Genomic DNA, 22,642 nt, shown 5'->3' on the forward strand with positions numbered 1-22,642 from the left:
TTACCCTTCCCCCTCCCTGTATCCTCAAGTCCATTGTCTAGTAGGTCTGTGTCTTTGTTCCCGTCTTGCCCCTAGGTTCTTCATGACCTTTTTTGTTTTTTTTTTAGATTCCATATATATGTGTTAGCATACGGTATTTGTTTTTCTGTTTCTGACTTACTTCACTCTGTATGACAGACACTAGGTCTATCCACCTCACTACAAATAACTCAATTTCGTTTCTTTTTATGGTTGAGTAATATTTCATTGTATATATGTACCACATCTTCTTTATCCATTCATCTGTTGATGGCCACTTAGGTTGCTTCCATGTCCTGGCTATTGTAAATAGACCTGCAATGAACATTGTGGTACATGACTCTTTTTGAATTATGGTTTTCTCAGGGTATATGCCCAGTAGTGGGATTGCTGGCTCATATGGTAGTTCTATTTTTAGTTTTTTAAGGAACCTCCATACTGTTCTCCATAGTGGCTATATCAATTTACATTCCCACCAACAGTGCAAGAGGGTTCCCTTTTCTCCACACCCTCTCCAGCAATTATTGTTTGTAGATTTTTTGATGATGGCCATTCTGACTGGTGTGAGATGATATCTCATTGTAGTTTTGATTTGCATTTCTCTAATGATTAGTGATGTTGAGCATTCTTTCATGTGTTTGTTGGCAGTCTGTATATCTTCTTTGGAGAAATGTCTATTTAGGTCCTCTGCCCATTTTTGGATTGGGTTGTTTGTTTTATTGATACTGAGCTGCATGAGCTGCTTGTAAATTTTGGAGATTAATCCTTTGTCAGTTGCTTCATTTGCAAATATTTTCTCCCATTCTGAGGGTTGTCTTTTGGTCTTGTTTATGGTTTCCTTTGCTGTGCAAAAGCTTTTAAGTTTCATTAGGTCCCGTTTGTTTATTTTTGTTTTTATTTCCATTTCTCTAAGAGGTGGGTCAAAAAGGATCTTGCTGTGTTTTATGTCATAGAGTCTTCTGCCTATGTTTTCCTCTAAGAGTTTGATAGTGCCTGGCCTTACATTTAGGTCTTTAATCCATTTTGAGTTTGTTTTTGTGTATGGTGTTAGGGAGTGTTCTAATTTCATTCTTTTACATGTAGCTGTCCAGTTTTCCCAGCACCACTTATTGAAGAGGCTGTCTTTTCTCCACTGTATATTCTTGCCTCCTTTATCAAAGGTAAGGCGACCATATGTGCGTGGGTTTATCTCTGGGCTTTCTATACTGTTCCATTGATCTATATTTCTGTTTTTGTGCCAGTACCATACTGTCTTGATTACTGTTGCTTTGTCTGAAGTCTGGGAGCCTGATTCCTCCAGCTCCGTTTTTCTTTCTCAAGATTGCTTTGGCTATTTGGGGTCTTTTGTGTTTCCATACAAATTGTGAAATTTTTTGTTCTAGTTCTGTGAAAAAATGCCATTGGTAGTTTGATAGGGATTGCATTGAATCTGTAGGTTGCTTTGGGTAGTACAGTCATTTTCACAATGTTGATTCTTCCAATCCAAGAACATGGTATATCTCTCCATCTATTTGTATCATCTTTAATTTCTTTCATCAGTGTCTTAAAATTTTCTGTATACAGGTCTTTTGTCTCCTTAGGTAGGTTTATTCCTAGACATTTTATTCTTTTTGTTGCAATGGTAAATGGGAGTGTTTTCTTAATTTCACTTTCAGATATTTCATCATTAGTGTATAGGAATGCAAGAGATTTCTGTGCATTAATTTTGTATCCTGCTACTTTACCAAATTCATTGATTAGCTCTAGTAGTCTTCTGGTAGCATCTTTAGGATTCTCTATGTATAGTATCATGTCATCTGCAAACAGTGACAACTTTACTTCTTCTTTTCCGATTTGGATTCCTTTTATTTCTTTTTCGATTTGGATTCCTTTTATTTCTTTTTCTTCTCTGATTGCAGTGGCTAAAGCTTACAAAACCATGTTGAATAATAGTGGTGAGAGTGGGCAACCTTGTTTTGTTACTGATCTTAGTGGAAATGGTTTCAGTTTTTCACCATTGAGGACGATGTTGGCTGTGGGTTTGTCATATATGGTCTTTATTATGTTGAGGAAAGTTCCCCCTATGCCTCCTTTCTGGAGGGTTTTTATCATAAATAGGTGTTGAATTTTGTCAAAAGCTTTCTCTGCATCTATTGAGATGATCACATGGTTTTTCTCCTTCAATTTGTTAATATGGTGTTATCACATTGATTGATTTGCGTATATTGAAGAATCCTTGCATTCCTGGGATAAACCCCACTTGATCATGGTGTATGATCCTTTTAATGTGCTGTTAGATTCTGTTTGCTAGTATTTTGTGGAGGATTTTTGCATCTATGTTAATCAGAGATATTGGCCTGTAGTTTTCTTTCTTTGTGACATCTTTGTCTGGTTTTGGTATCAGGGTGATGGTGGCCTCGTAGAATGAGTTTGGAGGTGTTCCTCCCTCTGCTATATTTTGGAAGAGTTTGAGAAGGATAGGTGTTAGCTCTTCTCTAAATGTTTAATAGAATTCACCTGTGAAGCCATCTGGTCCTGGGCTTTTGTTTGTTGGAAGATTTTTAATCACAGTTTGAATTTCAGTGCTTGTGATTGGTCTGTTCATATTTTCTATTTCTTCCTGGTTCAGTCTCGGAAGGTTGTGCATTTCTAAGAATTTATCCATTTCTTCCAGGTTGCCCATTTTATTGGCATAGAGTTGCTTGTAGTAATCTCTCATGATCCTTTGTATTTCTGCAGTGTCAGTTGTTACTTCTCCTTTTTCATTTCTAATTCTATTGATTTGCGTCTTCTCCCTTTTTTACTTGATGAGTCTGGCTAATGGTTTATCAATTTTGTTTATCTTCTCAAAGAACCAGCTTTTAGTTTTATTGATCTTTGCCATCGTTTCCTTAATTTCTTTTTCATTTATTTCTGATCTGATCTTTATGATTTCTTTCCTTCTCTGCAGGATAATTTTAATACCTGCCTGACATTCCATTGTCTAAATCAGGAGTCAACAGGTAAAAATGGCCCATGGGCCAAATCTGGCCCACTGCCTGTTTTTTTGTAGAGAGTAAAGTTTTATTGGAACACAACCATGCTCATTTCTTTGTATAACATCTATGGCTTCTTTTGTGCTAGAAATGAGTAGTTGCCACAGAGAATAAATGGCCTGCAAAACCTAAAATATTTATTCTGTGGTCCATATAGAAAAAGTTCGCTGACCCCTTGGTTAGATCAGTGGTTCTCAAAGTGTGGTCCAGGGATCTCTGGGAGTCCCCTAGATTCTTTCAAGGGGGTCTGTAAGGTATTATTATTATTATTTTTAAAAATTTATTTATTTTATTTATTTATTTTTGGCTGCGTGGGGTCTCTGTTGCTGCTTGCGGGCTTTCTCTAGTTGTGGTGAGCAGGGGCTACTCTTTGTTGCGGTGCGCAGGCTTCTCATTGCGGTGGCTTCTCTTGTTGCGGAGCAGGGGCTCTAGGCACATGGGCTTCAGTAGTTGTGGCTCTTGGGCTCTAGAGCGCAGGCTCAGTAGTTGTGGTGCACGGGCTTAGTTGCTCCGTGGCATGTGGGATCTTCTTGGACCAGGGCTCGAACCTGTGTCGCCTGCACTGGGAGGCAGATTCTTAACCACTGAGCCACCAGGGAAACCCTGTAAGGTATTATTATCGTAATAATATTGGAATGCTATTTGGCTTCTTCACTCTCATTCTCTCATGATGAGTGTACAGTGGAGTTTTCTAGATGCTCTATGACATGGGATGAGATCATTTTTCTGTTGGCTAATGGAATGCATGCTTGTGTATTCTTATGTTTTAAATATTTTCCTCATTAAAATTTTTCTATTACAGCATACATAAATATAACCTAAATAAATAAAAATTCTCTGAGAGCCTTAATAAGTTTTAAGAAGATAAAGGGGTCCTGAAACCCTAAAGTTTATAAATATTTAACTACTCCCCTATTGTTGGACAGGTAGATTATTTATAGTCTTTCATAAACAACATTGTGATACAGTAGTTTTGTTAGTTCTTTGAGGCCTATTGATATTGATAAAAACGTTTCATGAAAACTATTGCTCATTATTGTTTTTAAAATTTGAAATGAAATTTTTGGGAAGGCTTGGAAAACATACAGTATTCCTTGATCTTTGATTGCAAGGGAGTTGAAATCTTTTCCACAGAAGGGAGGAATAAAGAAATGAGACTGATTCCTTGAGCCACATGTGAAGTCATTTGGACTCTTGAGATTCTCCTTGTGTAGGTTTCTTCAACTCTGTTGGTTGGGTTAAGCACTGATAGCTACTAGGAAGATCTGCTTCCAAAATATGGGAACTGCTAAAATACATCCCTCAGATGAAGTGCAGTAATTCCTTTTCAAGTCTGAATTTCAGATTAGACTTTTGAGGTAGGGTCGTAGTATCAACATATATTTTTTTTCTTTCTTTTTGAGAATGTTGCTAATGGTAAGGGCATCACCATTGTGGGGTCCCTTTGATATTGTATGACTTGCCAACGACCAGAATTTAATGTAATAATAACATAATATACTAGGGGTCTACAAATGGCTGGGCTGTCATCCTGTATTTAAACATTTTGAACACAACTCCATGAGGTAGGGACCATTATCATCTCTATTTTATAGAGTAGGAAATGGGGACTCTGTGAACTTAAGTAACTGGCCCAGGGTGACAAGGTAGTGAACTGGCCTCTGTCTGACTTTGAAGACTGAGGTCTTAACCAGAATGTGGACTGTACTTTGATATGGTGCAGCTGCAAAAGTAATTTAAGCCTATTCATAAGGAGAAGTCATCTCTTGTACTATTGCCTATAATTGTCCGGTTGAATGGAAATCAAGAAGAGTTGTAATAAGGCACTAGACTCGTAGGGTATTACGATTCTATTATTGACCAATGTTCATTGTTATTGGGGAGAATAAATGTAACAGCATTAAAGGCAGTTTTGAAAAAGGGAAACAAATACCGTATGACCCAGCAATTCCACTCCCACATGTATATATATTTCCAAAAGAATTGAAAGCAGGGCCTTGAACAGTTATCTCTACACCAGTGTTCATAGGAGCATGATTCACAATAGCTAAAAGGTGGAGGCAACCAAGTGTCCATCAGCAGAGGAATGGATAGACAAAATGTGGTATATCCATATGATAGAATATTATTCAGCCATAAAAAGGAACGAAGTACTGAGACATGCTATAGTGTGGATAAATCTTGAAAACATTATGCTAAGTGAAAAAAGATGGACGTAGAAGAACAACTACTGTATGAATCCACTTATATGAGGTGCCTAGAATAGGCATGTTCATAGAGACAGAAGGTAGAAGAGAGGGGCTGGGAGGAGGGAGGAATGAGGGTTGTTGTTTCATGGGAACAGAGTTCGTGTTGGGGATGATGAAATGTTTTGGGTACAGATGATGGTGATGGTGACACAACATTGTGAATGTATTTAATGCTACTGAGTTGTACACTTACAAATGGTTAAAATGATAAATATTATGTTGTATGTATTTTACTACCACAAAAAGGCAGGGAAACAAAAGTAACTCTACTCTTCTAACCCAACTGAATTCCTTTTCTATCTGTGTCCATGGTCATATATTTAGTTTATATCATTGTAATTATTATATGAATTATTTTATTTTGTATTTGAACTTTTTCTTTTTACTCCATATATATCATAACTTCCCTCCTGTAGTTGTTATGGTTTTCATGTTTTTAGTGGCTGCAGACTATTTCATCTTGGAGCCAGATCACAATGTATATAGCCCTTCCCTTTTTATGGAATATTTCGGTTATTTCTACTATTTTTATGTTTATAGAAAACTGCTGCCTTTCATGGTCTTCTGTCTGTGGAATCCCTTTAACATCAGGAATCCGGTGGTAGGGAAAGAAGATTCTCAGTTACCTTCCTTTAAGGAGAACCTACTTAAAAATTAATTTTTGAGCAGATAGTACATGCATGTGGTACAAAATTTTAAAAAATACAAAGGGTTTTACAGTGAAAATGTTCCCCTCTTTTGTCCCCTATCTACTCAACTTGCCTCTTTAGAGGTGACCTTGGTTACTGGGTAAAGAGAGAAAAGTTTTGTAAGCAAGGGGAGAAAAGAGGTCCTCTTCTCTAGTTGTTTCTGGGATCTGTGCGTTCATATTGCAGCTGGTTCAGTGTGTAGAGGTGAGATGATCCGAGTACAGAACCCAGAGGACTCATTGGGTGATATCACTTCTGACTGCCAGCTCTGAGCGTGGAGGGCATGTGTGCTTTTTCCCTTCGTCACTCCAGCCTCAAATGCTCCCACTTAGTGTCAACTCTATTTCAGTTTGTCTCTTCAGTATGCCTGTCTATGTTATAGAAAGATGTTTTCTTTTGAGGGAGTGATTAAAAAAAAACTGCTTACTGAGATATAGTACACATACTGAAAAGCACACACATCCTAAGTGCATAGTTTGATGAATCTTCACAAACAGAACCCATCTGGTCACTAGCACTCAGATCAAGAAACTGACCATGATTTCCACTCCAGAAGACCCCCGAAGGGGGCATCTCTATGACAAAAGCAAAAGACCAGAAAACTGATAGAATAAGCTGGTAAGTTCATCTGTGTTACAGAAGAGCCAAAATTCTTGAAAGAACTGAGTGTGTGTGTTTCTCACCTAAGTTTTAGAGTTTGCCCTATGTGAACTCATTTGAGGGTTTGATGGCAAAAGAGCAAGTTCTCTTGTCAGACTCTTTGGAATAAAGCTGGATGTTATGATGGTCATTAATAGACTTCCTTTTTTCTTCCTTTCCTCTGACCAGACCTCAGTGCAGTGTTTGATATCCGTGTGGTTAATGTCACCACAACCGACATGCAGTTGGCGTGGCAGAATACAGACAATGTTACTGGGTACATCTACTGTGTAGTGATACAGTCTGAGCACAGCTTTAACAAGACAAATAGTTCTCATGAAGCGATCACTCTCGGGGGCCTGATCCCGGGCACCTTATATAACATCACAATCTTCCCAGAAATGAACGATACCCGGGGGCAATCCAACTCCACTGCACAGTACACACGTAAGTGTCTTAGAACACCCTCCTAAGGGAGTATTCTCCCTTTCACTTGGAGGATAGGAAGTAAGCATTGGTTAAATGATGGAATAAGAGGCTCTTGTGTTTCTGGGCTCCAGGTAGAATGTGAAACTGTGTAAGCTGAAAACATCAGCCTCAGCAAATGTTCTTCTGTGCTCTTGGGGCACTTGGTGCTGAGCCATATGAACTTGGAATTGTCTTCTGAAGCAGAAAGGGATCCCATAAGCATGGAAAACATGACTATTCATTCTCTAGTCTGGAATACAGACTAGAGGAGGGTCACCCTGTCATGTTGGCATTGGAAGATGCAGCCCAAATGAGGCGCTTTGCATGCAAAAGTGAGGGAAGTACTTTGGTAATATTTGACCTAAATATATGGTAGAAATGGTAGTTCATAATGTCTTTTTCATATGTTTTTCTCTTTCGTTAATCATATTTCAAAAACAGATAGAAATTACATCTTGAAAATATATTTCAGATAAACTATTAAAAGAAGCCTGAAAAACTTTCATTCTTTTGAGATTTAATCTGTATAATTATTTTCTGAATGTCTTTTTTGGAAAGCGTTCTATCTTTCGAGTCCAGCAAATATTAGCTTTATTTATTCTCTCCCAAAAGGAGCCAGGCTATTTTTATTTTTTATTAAATTAAATTTAATTTTCTGGCTATTTTTATATGCAAATAATAAAATGGTTCAAGCTAATCCATGCTTTTTTTTTTTTTTTTTTTTTTAAAAAAAAACTAAGGGCCCAGCAATGTGTCCAACATTGAAGTAAGGACCAACACCACAGCAGCAACCTTAAACTGGCAGAACTTTGATAAAGCCTCTTTCAGGTACACCTACCGCCTTCTTATTGAGCAGGATGGAAATTCCAGCAAGGCCACACCAATAGTCACAGGCATCGGCACCACCTGTGCTACAGTCACCGAGTTAACACCTGGCTCCTCATACACCGTAGAGATCTTCACACAGGTGGGGAATGTCACCGAGTCACTGGCACCTGGCTGGCAGTCATTCTGTACAGGTGAGTAGTCCCACGTGCCTCTTGGACTCCTTCTTGTGTGATGCTGGACTTGCACGTAGGTTCTTGAAATAAACTCTAGTTGATTAGCTTTTGTGTGGTGTGTGATAATAGACCCCAAGCTCTCTTTGAGCATCCTATTAGCTTTTTAGTGCTGTCTTGCTGCCCGCATCATTTATTCATTCAACAGATATGTATTGAGCATTTACTATATGCCAGGCACTGTTAAAGGACCCAGACAAGTCCCTGCCTTTCTGGAACTTTTATTCTGGTAGGGAAGACATAATAAACAAGATAAATAGGTTATTAGCTGATGATTACTAAGGAGGGGGAAATAAACAAGGACGGGGGAAATGAGATGTTTATCTTGGGAAGGCTTCATTGAAAAGGTGACTTTTGATCAAAGACTTGAAGGGTGTAAAGCAGGCCATGTGAATGTTGGGGCGTAGAGCATTACAGGCAGAGGGGCAGCCAGTGCTGGGGTGCCGAGCCTGGAGCATGCCTACTGTATTGAAGAAAGAGCAGGAGGTCAGGGTGGCAGAGGTGGATCCATGGGAGCAAGAGGGGGAGGGGTAGGAGGTGAGGCCCAAGATGCAAGAGGTGACGGGCCAGGGCATGGATGATGTCCGGGCCTGTAGTTCATAGTTTGGCTTTTACGCTGAAGAAGAAGACGGAAAGGATGTTGTTAACATGGATGCTCAGCTTTTTTGCCTTTCTTGATCCTCAATGTCTCGATGCAAAAGTTGTGATCTTTTAAAGGGAAGAAGAGCCGTGTGTTTAACTGAGGGAACTTTCAGAGAGTAATCCGGGGAATGTTTTTTGGACGGCTGTGAGTACGTCTGCTCACAGTTTTGATCGTGGGGCCTTTATCACCTCTGTGTCTGTGTAGCACCCTGCTCCCTACCCTCTTTGCACCTGCTTCGTCTCTTCCTTAGACCAAGCCATTCAAATGTGTTTAGGCTGATTTGGAAGGGGAAGAGGGGTCTCATCGGATCAGCCTCCCTGGTAGTGTAGGAGCTGGAACCTTGATGACCTCTGAGTTTTCACGTGGAGTGGCTAAAGGGATCCCTGAAGCTTTGAGTCCCTTCTGCTAACTCCGGCTCCTTTCACCGGGTCTAGACTCTGATCTTTGGTATTTGGGTGGCTTCCATTGCTAATGTTTATCGTAGCTACAATTATTGTAGCCTGTAGCAAAAGAAAGATATCTATGAGCATTTATGAGTGGGGGTGGACGGAACAGGAACAGTGGGAGTAGGTGTGCATTGGGCAGGTTACCTTTCCAGGCCTCAGGTGGAGAATGTGGGCGTTGCACTAGGTGACTCTTTAGAACTTCTCCTGCTTTAAAACACGGCAACATTAAAGTAATGATAATATTCCTCCCCACCCCCAGTACATTAATACAGAGTTTCCCATTTACATCAGTTTTTTGTTGGCCCTCAATAAAACGCTATTGGCCCTCAGGTAGGTAGAGACAAATAACACCACATTTTAGAGATGAAGAAACCGATACCATTTGCCATGGATTATTTAGCCTGTTGTATGTGTAGAAAACACGCTGGACTTGGATTTAGAAAACCTGAGATCCAGTTTTGGCTCCGCCACTGACCAGCCATGTCATCTTTAGCAAATTGCTTAATCTCTCTAAGCCTCAGTTGATTCATCTGCAAAATAGGACAATATTAACCCTGCCTGTTCCAGAAGGATTGTCAGGCGGGCCCCAAAATGAGGTGACGCAGGCGAAGAAGTTGCTACCGCCTCCACTGTATTGTCGCTACCTCTCATGGAGCCCTGTGCCCGTCCAGCCTGGACCCTGACAGCCACTGTTTCATTTAATCCTCAGACAGTCCTGCAGTTGAGGCTCAGAACAGTTGGGGGACTGACCCAAGGTCACACAGTTCAGTAAGGCCCGATTCAAGGTCAGCCTCTGCCTCTTCTGTCATGCCCCATGGCTGTCTCCTCATCACCAACGGGCCAGGAACCTCCTGCTCCCCAAGTTTCAGTGTTTGCAAAGGCAAAAGTCCAAGAATCTCATGTTGTGCTGTTCTTGCCTTGCAGACCCTGCACCAGTAACCTCCTTCCACTGTGAAGTGGTCCCCAAAGAGCCAACCTTGGTCCTCAGGTGGGCCTGCCCTTTCGGCACCAACACAGGCTTCGAGCTGGAGGTCAGCCACGGAGACTGGGAAAATATGACGGACCTGGAGAGCTGCTCCTCGGAGAACGGCTCCGAGTACCGGACGGAAGTCACATATTTGAATTTTTCTACCTTGTACAACATCAGCATCACTGCTCGGTCCTGTAACAAGATGGCATCGCCCACCCAGAACACCTGCCTCACTGGCATCACAGGTGGGCTTGAGGGAGGGCAGGGCGGCCAGGTGACATTGTGGTCACCTTGGAAAGCTGACCCAGAGGGTCTACAAGTGTGGCCTAGAAACCTGTTTCTAAAAAAAATTTATCCAAAAATATTTGGTTTTTTTTGGCACGGACTGTTAACCCAATTCTATAGAAATTGAGTCTATATATTCTATAGAATCTATATAATCTATAGAAATCTAGTGAGGGAATTTTTTACATTCCAAAAGTTTCCTTCGTTTTACAGAATAATTTGTTGCCACCTTTTCTTTTAGGTAAGTTCCCCTAAAATGTTCAAATATACACGAAAGCAAAGGACAGTATAATGGGATCCACGTACCCATCATCACTCAGCTGAACATTTGTGAGCATTTGACCAATCTTGTTTCATTTATATCCGCTCCTCCCTTATTGGACTTCTTTGAGACCAGTCCTGGTTATTCTATAGTTTTACTTGTAAGTTTTTCAGTATGTATTGCTGCAAGATAGAGACTCCTTTTCCCTTTCTTTCAAACATAGCCACATTACTATTGCCATTACCCTTAAAAATTTAACAATACTTTTTTTTTTGGCCATGCTGCGTGGCTTGCGAGATCTCAGTTCCCTGACCAGGGATTGAACCTGGGCCACAGCAGTGAAAGCCCAGAATCCTAACTTCTAGGCCACCAGGGAACTCCCAACAATCCTTTTTTTTTTCTTTCTTTTTTTTTTTTTTATACTGTTATCAGATAGATATTCAGTCAAGATTCATATTTCCCTAGTATCTGTATTAACAAGCTCCCCAGCTGTTTTGGGAAATGGGATCATTCATGAGAGATCCCCCTAGTTAATCTTTTCATGACCACCTTTTATTTTGAACTTGGAAAAAATTACTTCTTTGCTTTTTTTTGTTTTAATTGAGATATGGTTGATTTACAATATTATATTAGTTTCAGGTGTACAACATAGTGATTCATGATTTTTATAGATTATACTGCATTTAAAGTTATTATACGATATTGGCTGTATTCACTGTGCTGTACAGTATATCTTTGTCACTTATTTATTTCATACATAGTAGTTTGTACCTCTTAATCCCCTCCCCCTGTCTTGCCCCTCCCCCCTCCCCTCTCCCCACTGGTAACCACCAGTTTGTTTTCTTTATCTATGAGTCTGTATCTGTTTTGTTATATTCATTCTTTGTTTCCTTTTTATCTGTCTTTCGCTCCCTGTGTCTTTGCCAAAATTATGTCTTAGGTCAACCTGGTTGAGTTGGTTTTGCTTTGTGCTTTTTGAATACTGGATATACTATATCCTTTAGGGTATCAGAATGTTTCCAGACAATTTCTAAAGACTTGGTGGTTGAAATAGTAAGAAGAAAAGGCTTCTTACTTCAGGGACACTGACTTGGAAAATGGCTGAGGGATTCTATTGACAGAGCCTTGGGCTTAGGCAGACCTGGGTTTGATTGTAAAGTCTACCTTTTACCAGCTGTGTGATCTCAGAAAAGCTGCTTAACCTCTCTGAGCCTTGTTTTTCTTAGTTGTAAAAAAGGGGAAATAATACCTACCTTCCAGGACTGTTAATACAAATTAGATGAGGTAGTGTAGGTGGAAGATCACTTCAGAGCTGCCATGTATGGCTAGTCAAGTTGTGCACTGCATAGTTCCATGGGACACCATTCATATAGTCTACTGTGTGCGTGGGACTCCTTGGAGTTGTGTAGCACACAGCTATATAGGATGGCCCTGGGTCACAATCCTTTGTGTTTCTGCAGCACTCTACAGTGTAATAGAAACGGTGAACCTTGTTGGGTACTTTTTTGTAGTTCTCTGTTTTATGATGTCATCTCAGTGGGTATAAGCCACTGAGGAACATAAACCATATCTGATCCGGTATCTCCAGGGCTGAGCACAGTACCTAGTGAAGGGAAGGAGCTTGTTAGAGTTAGTTGTTTCTGAAGCTGAGCAGTGCGTGGTAGGGTTAGATAATGACCACTCAGCATTTTTTAGTCCAGTGATTCTCTCACTTTTTAATCTGTAGCTCCCTTTCCTCAGATAAATTTTTATGTACATATTTAGCATGCTTTTTAAATGTACAACTTTGACACTTTTTTATTTTACATAAAAGTGGAGCTGCATTTTCTCTGAGAGAGGCAGGAAGTGGTGGTGGGATGGGTAAACCGGGGAGAGTCGGAGCGATGGTCTTTTAGCCAACACTTGTTGATTGCTTACTGTGTGCCTGGGTAAGGGGCACTATGGTGAGCGTGGCCGTCAAGATCCCTCTAGTGTAGGACTGAGATAAGCAGTGAGAAGGAAAGGATTTCCAGGCTTTGAGGTGGGTGAGCTGTCTTGGGGCAGGGAGCTGGGGACTCCTCGCTGGCCCGCCAAAAGGCATAGAGCTGTGGACGGTGTGGGAGCTGGTGCTAGGAAGTGTCTGTTGAGGCAGTTGACACTTAGACGTTGGACAGCGCCTCCAAGTGGTCACTGCGGTCAGTTACTTGAGAGGTTGCTGAAGGATGGTTTAGAGCTGTGCCTTCCAATAGAAAATCATGTGAGCCTCCTGTATAATAAAAACTTTTCTAGGAGCCACATTAAGAAACTGTAAAAAGGAGCGGCTGGAAATTCCCTGGCGGTTCAGTGGTTAGAACTCTGTGCTTTCACTTCCGGGGGCCCGGGTTCGATCCCTGGTCGGAGAACTAAGATCCCACAAGCAGCCTGGCGTGGCCAGAAAAAAAAAAAAAAAAAGGAGGAGCTGAAATGAGTTTTGATCACATTTTATTTAACTCAGTATATTAAAAATGTTATCATTTCAACATGTAATTTGTATAAAGTGAGTTATTAATGAGATACTTTATGTCCAAACTTGGGCCTGTCACCTTTCAAGTGCTTAATGGGTACATGTGGTTAGTGGCTGCCGTATTGGACAGCTACACTTGGAGAATTGTGTTATGGTCTTTTTTTTTTTTGGAGTTCAGTTTTCTCAGTCTCCCTGAATCTTGGTTATTATAATGACAGAAACACTCAAACTGTATGTGGGAGACAAATTTAGGTAGAGAGAGTGTGTGTGGAGAGAGATCATCTTTAATTCACCTTTTCCTTCCTTTAGTGTTAATTTAGAGAGTGGCTTCACAAGCTTAGCTTGGGAAGGTGAGGCACAAGATCATGAAGGCCAATCACGGAATGTTCTCGTGTGGGCTTTTCTGGTTTCCGGGAAGAGGGTCAGTTGGATTTCTCTAGGCAGAGTTTTAAACCTACCCCAGCAAAAAACAAGGACTTTGGTGTGAAGGGTGCAGAGCCGGAATGCAGCCAGGTCTCAGGAGAAAGTATGTTCTCTCCATGTCATCTTTGCTTCCTTCTGGGTGACTATCTGCTCCATCATTGTTCTCTGACCAACCAATCCTGGGGCCAAGTCCGTGTGGTGGCAGATGTCTGCTTTCAGCTCCCAAGTTCTCACCTTGGAGTTCTACCCACACAGTCTCCGTCTTGTTCTCCTTCTTCTGCCCCCATTCTCAAAATAAGGAATCTGGGCTCTCTGGGTCAGGAGGGACTGGGGGAAGATAGAAAAGGCGCGTTATCTTCTACAAACAAGGCTGCCAGGAGGCCACCCTGGCAATGTGGCTGGACCCACTGAAGGGGTCATTGTCAGCTAGGCAGGCTCCCCCAGGACTTACCATCTTTGTTCCCCACCAGTTCCCATCCCTGCCCTTTGCTTCTGGATTTGCTTTGCATGAACCCAGCACACAGCTTCCAGAGCAAGGGCAGAACTTGAGCGGGGCACTGCAGCAAATCCTCCCCATAATAATTTTGTTCCTTCTTTGGTTTTAAATGTTGGGTGATCATGTTTTGTTTTGTTCTGTTTCAGACCCTCCTTCTCCAGATGGATCCCCTAATATTACATCTGTCAGTCACAATTCTGTGAAGGTCAAATTCAGTGGGTTTGAAGCCAGCCACGGACCCATCAAAGCCTACGCTCTCATTCTCACCACTGGGGACGGTAAGGAGGGGTCATTATGGGTTAAACAGCCAGTGGGTGATGGCGTGACTGGGTGCCATTTTTGTGCCCACTGAAACGCATTCCTGAGACAAACACACGTCTGGTTTTATACTGCGACCCACGCTTTGGCACTCACCCTGGGGTGGGTGGGTGTAACCCATTTGCCTGATGAGCTAGGTCAGAGGTTGACAGACTTAGTGTAAAGGGCCAGATAGCAAACATTCTAAGTTTTGCAGGCCCTACAGTCTCCTTCTCAGCTATTCAACTTTGCTGTTGTAGTGTGAAAGCAGCCACAGAAGATACAGAAAGAGTCAGTATGACTGTTCCAGTATTTACCAAAAGGGGTGGCTGGCTGGATTTGGCCCATGGCCATGACTTGCTTACCTCTGATCTACGTTTTTCATCTCTTTTGCAGCACAGGGTCTTTTAGGTGGCAGAATATTAGTTTTAACCAAGTTTGTCACACACACAGACACAGGCACACACACACACACACACACACTCATATGAACACGCACACACAAATCATCCTCAAAGGGTGACTTTCTCTTGGAAGAAAAAAGGAAAAGATTTGCATTTGTAGTGGGAACTTGCAAAGAGCATTGTCATAGCTGAGAGAGGAGGTGGATTAAATGCTGCTTTTCCTTAAAGGGCTCCATTACATTCCCTGGAAGTGAGACGGGAATGATTTGAGGGTGTCTTTGTTAGCTGTGTGTGGGTGCTTTGCCCAAGGTCTGGGTTTAAAGCGGTGAGTTTTGGAAATTCCCTGGCAGTCCAGTGGTTAGGACTCGGTGCTTTCAATACCAGGGGCCCGGGTTCAATCCCCGGTCGGGGAAATAAGATCCCGCGGCCAAAAAAAAGAAAAAAAGTGCAGAGTTTTGCTGTTTTTGGCGATTCTTTAAACTAACTGTGAATTATGCAGTGCCACCCCTGCCCAGTCTCACGGCCTGTGATGCTGTCCTCATCTCCCCGAAGAAGACAGAGCTCAAACACACTGTCAGGGCTGCGGGGATCCAGGAAGACAAGGGATTTGCTGGTGTTGTAAACCTGCAGCTAAATCTCAAAAAGAGACATTGAGATCTCTCTCTCTCTCTCTCTCTTTCTGTCTTTTGTTTTGGGTCTGTTTCAAACACCTAGTCATTTTGCTGTGAAGGTATTCAGCAAATCCCAAGCTCAGACCTTTGCTGAACAGGGGAGATGATATTGCATACTGACCAGCCTGACCAGTACCAGCCTGTGATGGATGAGATCACACCCTCTGCATCAGGTGGTCTGGGTTAGAAATACGACTCTACCACGTAGGCAGTGCAGCTTGGGGCCCAGGTCTTTTTAGCTGTCTGTGTCTCATTTTCCCACCTGTAAAATGGGGGTAGTAAGCCTATGCGATGAGATTATTGTGGGGATTAAATGAGTTAATGTAAGTAAAGCCCTTAGAACTTAATATAAGGAAAACCTGGCAGGGAGAGCATACGTGAGACATGGCAGCTGTCACCACCATCAGCCTGGTCATTATTTAGAAACGAGGGAGACTTAAATCTCTGCAATCACTTTCTTATGGCTTTCCTTCTGTGTGCCTTTCTTAGCTGTTCACCCGTCAGCAGATGTATTGAGATATACGTACGAAGATTTCAAAAAGGGGGACTCGGATACTTATGTGACATACCTCATAACAACAGAAGAAAAAAGATGTTCTCAGGGCTTATCTGAAGTCTTGAGATACGAAATCAATGTTGGGAATGAGTCCACCACGCACGGCTATTACAACGGGAAGCTGGAACCTCTGGGTTCCTATCGGTAATGCCTTGTGGTTCTTGCCCTTTGGGGGCTGGGCCTCTGAGTGAAAAACTATATGTGCCTGGGCCATCAGACACTTCTCAGCCACCCCTCTTTCCTCTTGTCACCCCACAGGGCTTCTGTGGCTGGCTTCACCAATATTACCTTCAACCCTCAAGGTGATGGACTCATAGACGGGGCTGAGAGCTACGTGTCCTTCAGTCGCTATTCAGATGCTGTTTTCTTGCCCCAGGATCCAGGTAGAGGAGCATCTTAGCAATGCATTGACTTTTTGCTTCCAGTATCCACAGGAGCGTGGGGGTCTGCACACCTCCCTGGGGCCCCCAGGAGGGTTGGAGAGCTTGGTCTCTCCTCTCAGAAGCTGAGATGTCACTGGGCCATGAGGACCCAGCTCAGCTTCCTCTTCTGAGGTCCCCACAGGCCCCGCCCACGACACTCCCTTCTCTGAATTCCAGTTACACTTCCAATCGGCAAACACTGTTGGGTCCTTTTTTCTCCGTGTAGTCATTTGTGTGCCCATGTACCAGACACACATGTGACTTTTAGTGCATGGAACCCTTGAATATTAGGATCAGAAGGAGCCATGGGAATCATCTTGTCCAACCCCCATTTTATTTTATTTTTAAAAAATTTATTGAGAGAGGGCAGACAGCAGAAGCAAGAAGAACTACAATCCTGCAGCCTGTGGAACAAAAACCACAGTCACAGAAAGAGAGACAAGATGAAAAGGCAGAGGGCTATGTACCAGATGAAGGAACAAGATAAAACCCCAGAAAAACAACTAAATGAAGTGGAGATAGGCAACCTTCCAGAAACAGAATTCAGAATAATGATAGTGAAGATGATCCAGGACCTCGGAAAAAGAATGGAGGCAAAGATCGAGAAGATGAAAGAAATGTTTAACAAAGATCTAGAAGAATTAAAGAACAAACAAACAGAGATGAACAATACAATAACTGAAATGAAAACTACACTAGAAGGAATCAATAGCAGAATAACTGAGGCAGAAGAATGGATATGTGACCTGGAAGACAGAATGGTGGAATTCACTGCGGCGGAAGAGAATAAAGAAAAAAGAATGAAAAGAAATGAAGACAGCCTAAGAGACCTCTGGGACAACATTAAACGCAACAACATTCGCATTATAGGGGTCTCCGAAGGAGAAGAGAGAGAGAAAGGACCAGAGAAAATATTTGAAGAGATTATAGTCGAAAACTTCCCTAACGTGGGAAAGGAAATAGCCACCCAAGTCCAGGAAGCACAGAGAGTCCCATACAGGATAAACCCAAGGAGAAACACGCCGAGACACATAGTAATCAAATTGGCAAAAACTAAAGACAAAGAAAAATTATTGAAAGCAGCAAGGGGAAAACGACAAATAACATACAAGGGAACTCCCATAAGGTTAACAGCTGATTTCTCAGCAGAAACTCTACAAGCCAGAAGGGAGTGGCATGATATACTTAAAGTGATGAAAGGGAAGAACCTACAACCAAGATTACTCTACTCGGCAAGGATCTCATTCAGATTCGAAGGAGAAATCAAAAGCTTTACAGACAAGCAAAAGCTAAGAGAATTCAGCACCACCAAACCAGCTCTACAACAAATGCTAAAGGAACTTCTCTAAGTGGGAAACACAAGAGAAGAAAAGGACCTACAAAAACAAAACCAAAACAATTAAGAAAATGGTCATAGGAGCATTCATATCAATAATTACCTTAAACATGAATGGGTTAAATGCTCCAACCAAAAGACACAGGCTTGCTGAGTGGATACAAAAACAAGACCCATATATATGATGTCTACAAGAGACCCACTTCAGACCTAGGGATACATTCAGACTGAAAGTGAGGGGGTGGAAGAAGATATTCCATGCAAATGGAAATCAAAAGAAAGCTGGAGTAGCAATAGTCCTATCAGATAAAATAGACTTTAAAATAAAGAATGTTACAAGAGACAAGGAAGGACACTACATAATGATCAAGGGATCAATCCAAGAAGAAGATATAACAATTATAAATATATATGCACCCAACATAGGAGCACCTCAATACATAAGGCAACTGCTAACAGCTATAAAAGAGGAAATTGACAGTAACACCATAATACTGGGGGACATTAACACCTCACTTACACCAATGGACAGATCATCCAAAATGAAAATAAATAAGGAAACAGAAGCTTTAAATGACACAATAGACCAGATAGATTTAATTGATATTTATAGGACATTCCATCCAAAAACAGCAGATTACACTTTCTTCTCAAGTGCGCATGGAACATTTTCTAGGATAGATCACATCTTGGGTCACAAATTAAGCCTCAGTAAATTTAAGAAAATTGAAATCATATCAAGCATCTTTTCTCACCACAGCGCTATGAGATTAGAAATGAATTACAGGGAAAAAACCATAAAAACACAAACACAGGGAGGCTAAACAATATGTTACTAAATAACCAAGAGATCACTGAAGAAATCAAAGAGGAAATCAAAAAATACCTAGAGACAAATGACAATGAAAACACAATGATCCAAAACCTCTGGGATGCAGCAAAAGCAGTTCTAAGAGGGAAGCTCATAAAAATTCAAGGTCACCTCAATAAACAAGAAAAAGATCAAATAAACAATCTAACCTTACACCTAAAGGAACTAGAGAAAGAAGAACAAACAAAACCCAAAGTTAGCAGAAGGAAAGAAATCATAAAGATCAGAGCAGAAATAAATGAAGTAGAAACAAAGAAAACAATAGCAAAGATCAATAAAACTAAAAGCTGGTTCTTTGAGAAGATAAACAAAATTGATAAACCATTAGCCAGACTCATCAAGAAAAAGAGGGAGAGGACTCAAATCAATACAATTAGAAATGAAAAAGGAGAAGTTACAACAGACACCGCAGAAATACAGAGCATCCTAAGAGACTACTACAAGCAAGTCTATGCCAATAAAATGGACAACCTGGAAGAAATGGACAAATTCTTAGAAAGGTATAACCTTCCAAGACTGAACCAGGAAGAAATAGAAAATATGGACAGACAAATCACAAGTAATGAAATTGAAACTGTGATTAAAAATCTTCCAACAAACAAAAGTCCAGGACCAGATGGCTTCACAGGTGAATTCTATCAAACATTTAGAGAAGAGCTAACACCCATCCTTCTCAAACTCTTCCAAAATATTGCAGAGGAAGGAACACTCCCATACTCATTCTACGAGGCCACCATCACCCTGATACCAAAACCAGACAAAGATACTACAAAAAAAGAAAATTACAGACCAATATCACTGATGAATATAGATGCAAGAATCCTCAACAAAATACTAGCAAACAGAATCCAACAACACATTAAAAAGATCATACACCATGGTGAAGTGAGATTTATCCCAGGGATGCAAAGATTCTTCAATATATGCAAATCAATCAGTGTGATACACCATATTAACAAATTGAAGAATAAAAACCATATGATCATCTCAATAGATGCAGAAAAAGCTTTTGACAAAATTCAACACCCATTTATGATAAAAACTCTCCAGAAAGTGGGCATAGAGGGAGCCTACCACAACATAATAAAGGCCATATACGACAAACCTACAGCAAACGTCATTCTCAATGGTGAAAAACTGAAAGCATTTCCTCTAAGATCAGGAACAAGACAAGGATGTCCACTCTCGCCACTATTATTCAACATAGTTTTGGAAGTCCTAGCCATGGCAATCAGAGAAGAAAAAGAAACAAAAGGAATACAAATTGGAAAAGAAGAAGTAAAACTGTCACTGTTTGCAGATGACACGATACTATACATAGAGAATCCTTAAGATGCCACCAGAAAACTACTAGAGCTAATCAATGAACTTGGTAAAGTTGCAGGATACAAAATTAATGCACAAAAATCTCTTGCATTCCTGTACACTAATGATGAAAAATCTGAAAGAGAAATTAAGGAAACGCTCCCATTTACCGCTGCAACAAAGAATAAAATACCTAGGAATAAACCTACCTAGGGAGACAAAAGACCTGTATGCAGGAAACTATAAGACACTGATGAAAGAAATTAAAGATGATACCAACAGATGGAGAGATATACCATGTTCTTGGATTGGAAGAGTCAATATTATGAAAATGACTATACTACCCAAAGCAATCTACAGATTCAATGCAATCCCTATGAAATTACCAATGACATTTTTTATGGAACTAGGACAAAAAATTTAAAATTTGTATGGAGACACAAAAGACCCCGAATAGCCAAAGCAGTCTTGAGGGGAAAAAATGGAGCTGGAGGAATCAGACTTCCTGACTTCAGACTATCCTATAAAGCTACAGTAATCAAGACAATATGGTACTGGCACAAAAACAGAAACAGATCAATGGAACAAGATAGAAAGCCCAGACATAAACCCACACACCTATGGTCAACTAATCTATGACAAAGGAGGCAAGGATATACAATGGAGAAAAGACAGTCTCTTCAATAAGTGGTGCTGGGAAAACTGGACAGCTACATGTAAAAGAATGAAATTAGAACACTCCCTAACACCATACACAAAAACAAACTCAAAATGGATTAGAGACCTAAATGTAAGACCGGACACTATAAAACTCTTAGAGGAAAACATAGGAAGAACACTCTCTGACATAAATCACAGCAAGATCTTTTTTGATCCACCTCCTAGAGTAATGGAAATAAAAACAAAAATAAACAAATGGGCCCTAATGAAGCTTCAAAGCTTTTGCACAGCAAAGGAAACCATAAACAAGACAAAAAGACAACCCTCAGAATGGGAGAAAATATTTGCAAACGAATCAATGGACAAAGGATTAATCTCCAAAATATATAAACAGCTCATGCAGCTCAATATTAAAGAAACAAACAACCCAATCCAAAAATGGGCAGAAGACCTAAATAGACATTTCTCCAAAGAAGACAAACAGATGACCAAGAAGCACATGAAAAGCTGCTCAACATCACTAATTATTAGAGAAATGCAAATCAAAACTACAATGAGTTATCACCTCACACCAGTTAGAATGGGCATCATCAGAAAATCTACAAACAGCAAATGCTGGAGAGGGTGTGGAGAAAAGGGAATCCTCCTACACTGTTGGTGGGAATGTAAATTGACACAGCCACTATGGAGACCAGTATGGAGGTTCCTTTAAAAACTAAAAATAGAATTACCATTTGACCCAGCAATCCCACTACTGGGCATATACCCAGAGAAAACCATAATTCAAAAAGACACATGCACGCCAATGTTCATTGCAGCACTATTTACAATAGCCAGGTCATGGAAGCATCCTAAATGCCCATCGACAGACAAATGGATAAAGAAGATGTGGTACATATATACAATGGAATATTACTCAGACATAAAAAGGAACGATATTGGGTCATTTGTTGAGACGTGGATGGATCTAGAGACTGTCATACAGAGTGAAGTTAAGTCAGAAAGAGAAAAACAAATATCGTATATTAACGCATATATGTGGAACCTAGAAAAATGGTACAGATGAACTGGTTTGCAGGGCAGAAAATGAGACACAGATGTAGAGAACAGACATATGGACACCAAGGGGGGAAAGCGGCGGGGGGTTGGTGGTGGTGTTGTGATGAGTTGGGTGATTGGGATTGACATGTATACACTGTTGTGGATAAAACTGATGACTAATAGGAACCTGCTGTATAAAAAAATGAATAAAATAAAGTTCAAAAAGAAATTTATTGAAATATAGTTGATTTACAATGTTGTTAGTTTCTGGTGCACAGCAAAGTGATTCAGTTATACACATATATATTCTTTTTCATATTCTTTTCCATTATGGTTTATCACAGGATATTGAATATAGTTCCCTGTGCTCTACAGTAGGACCTTGTTGTTTATCCATCCTATATGTAATAGTTTGCATCTGCTAATCCCAAACTCCCAGTCCTTCCCTCCCCCACCTCCCTCCCCGTTGGCAACCACAAGTCTGTTCTCTGTGTCTGTGAGTCTGTTTCTATTTCGTAGATAGGTTCATTTTTGTCATATTTTCGATTCCACATAAAAGTGATATCATATGGCATGTCTTCCTCTTTCTGACTGACTTCACTTTAGTATGATCTTCTCTAGTTGTCTGTGAACACCTCTTGAAGTGCCTCCCATTTGGACTTTTCCCAGGTGTCATATGTGGAGCAGTGTTTGGATGTATCTTTGGTGCCTTGGTTATTGTGGCCGTAGGAGGCTTCCTCTTCTGGAGAAAGAAAAGGTGACTATTGCTTATGTTAACAATATTATCCTACTTTTAAAAGGAGCTTTGTATTGTGGGTAACCAGACAGTCAACACAGGTGGAAGGGATAGTATAATGAGCCCCCAGGTCCCCATCATCCAGAGTCTTCACCGTCTGGCCAGTCTTATTTCATCTCAGTCTCTGAGCTGGAGGGTTTT

At 40.8% G+C, this 22,642-nt stretch overlaps 1 protein-coding gene across 1 annotated transcript in view; it reads left to right on the forward strand.

The window, feature by feature from the left end:
* PTPRJ (protein tyrosine phosphatase receptor type J) overlaps positions 1-22,642 on the forward strand; it is a 164,729-nt gene that overhangs the window by 125,001 nt on the left and 17,086 nt on the right. Inside the window, exons 9-15 of the mRNA XM_068556119.1 lie at positions 6,799-7,056; positions 7,818-8,096; positions 10,149-10,439; positions 14,289-14,420; positions 16,004-16,214; positions 16,329-16,453; positions 22,375-22,462. Coding sequence (XP_068412220.1) covers positions 6,799-7,056; positions 7,818-8,096; positions 10,149-10,439; positions 14,289-14,420; positions 16,004-16,214; positions 16,329-16,453; positions 22,375-22,462 — 1,384 coding nt within the window. The remainder of the gene's footprint in view (positions 1-6,798; positions 7,057-7,817; positions 8,097-10,148; positions 10,440-14,288; positions 14,421-16,003; positions 16,215-16,328; positions 16,454-22,374; positions 22,463-22,642) is intronic.

This window comes from Eschrichtius robustus, chromosome 11 (genome assembly GCF_028021215.1).
Source record: "Eschrichtius robustus isolate mEscRob2 chromosome 11, mEscRob2.pri, whole genome shotgun sequence".
In the NCBI taxonomy this organism is placed as follows: domain Eukaryota; kingdom Metazoa; phylum Chordata; class Mammalia; order Artiodactyla; family Eschrichtiidae; genus Eschrichtius; species Eschrichtius robustus.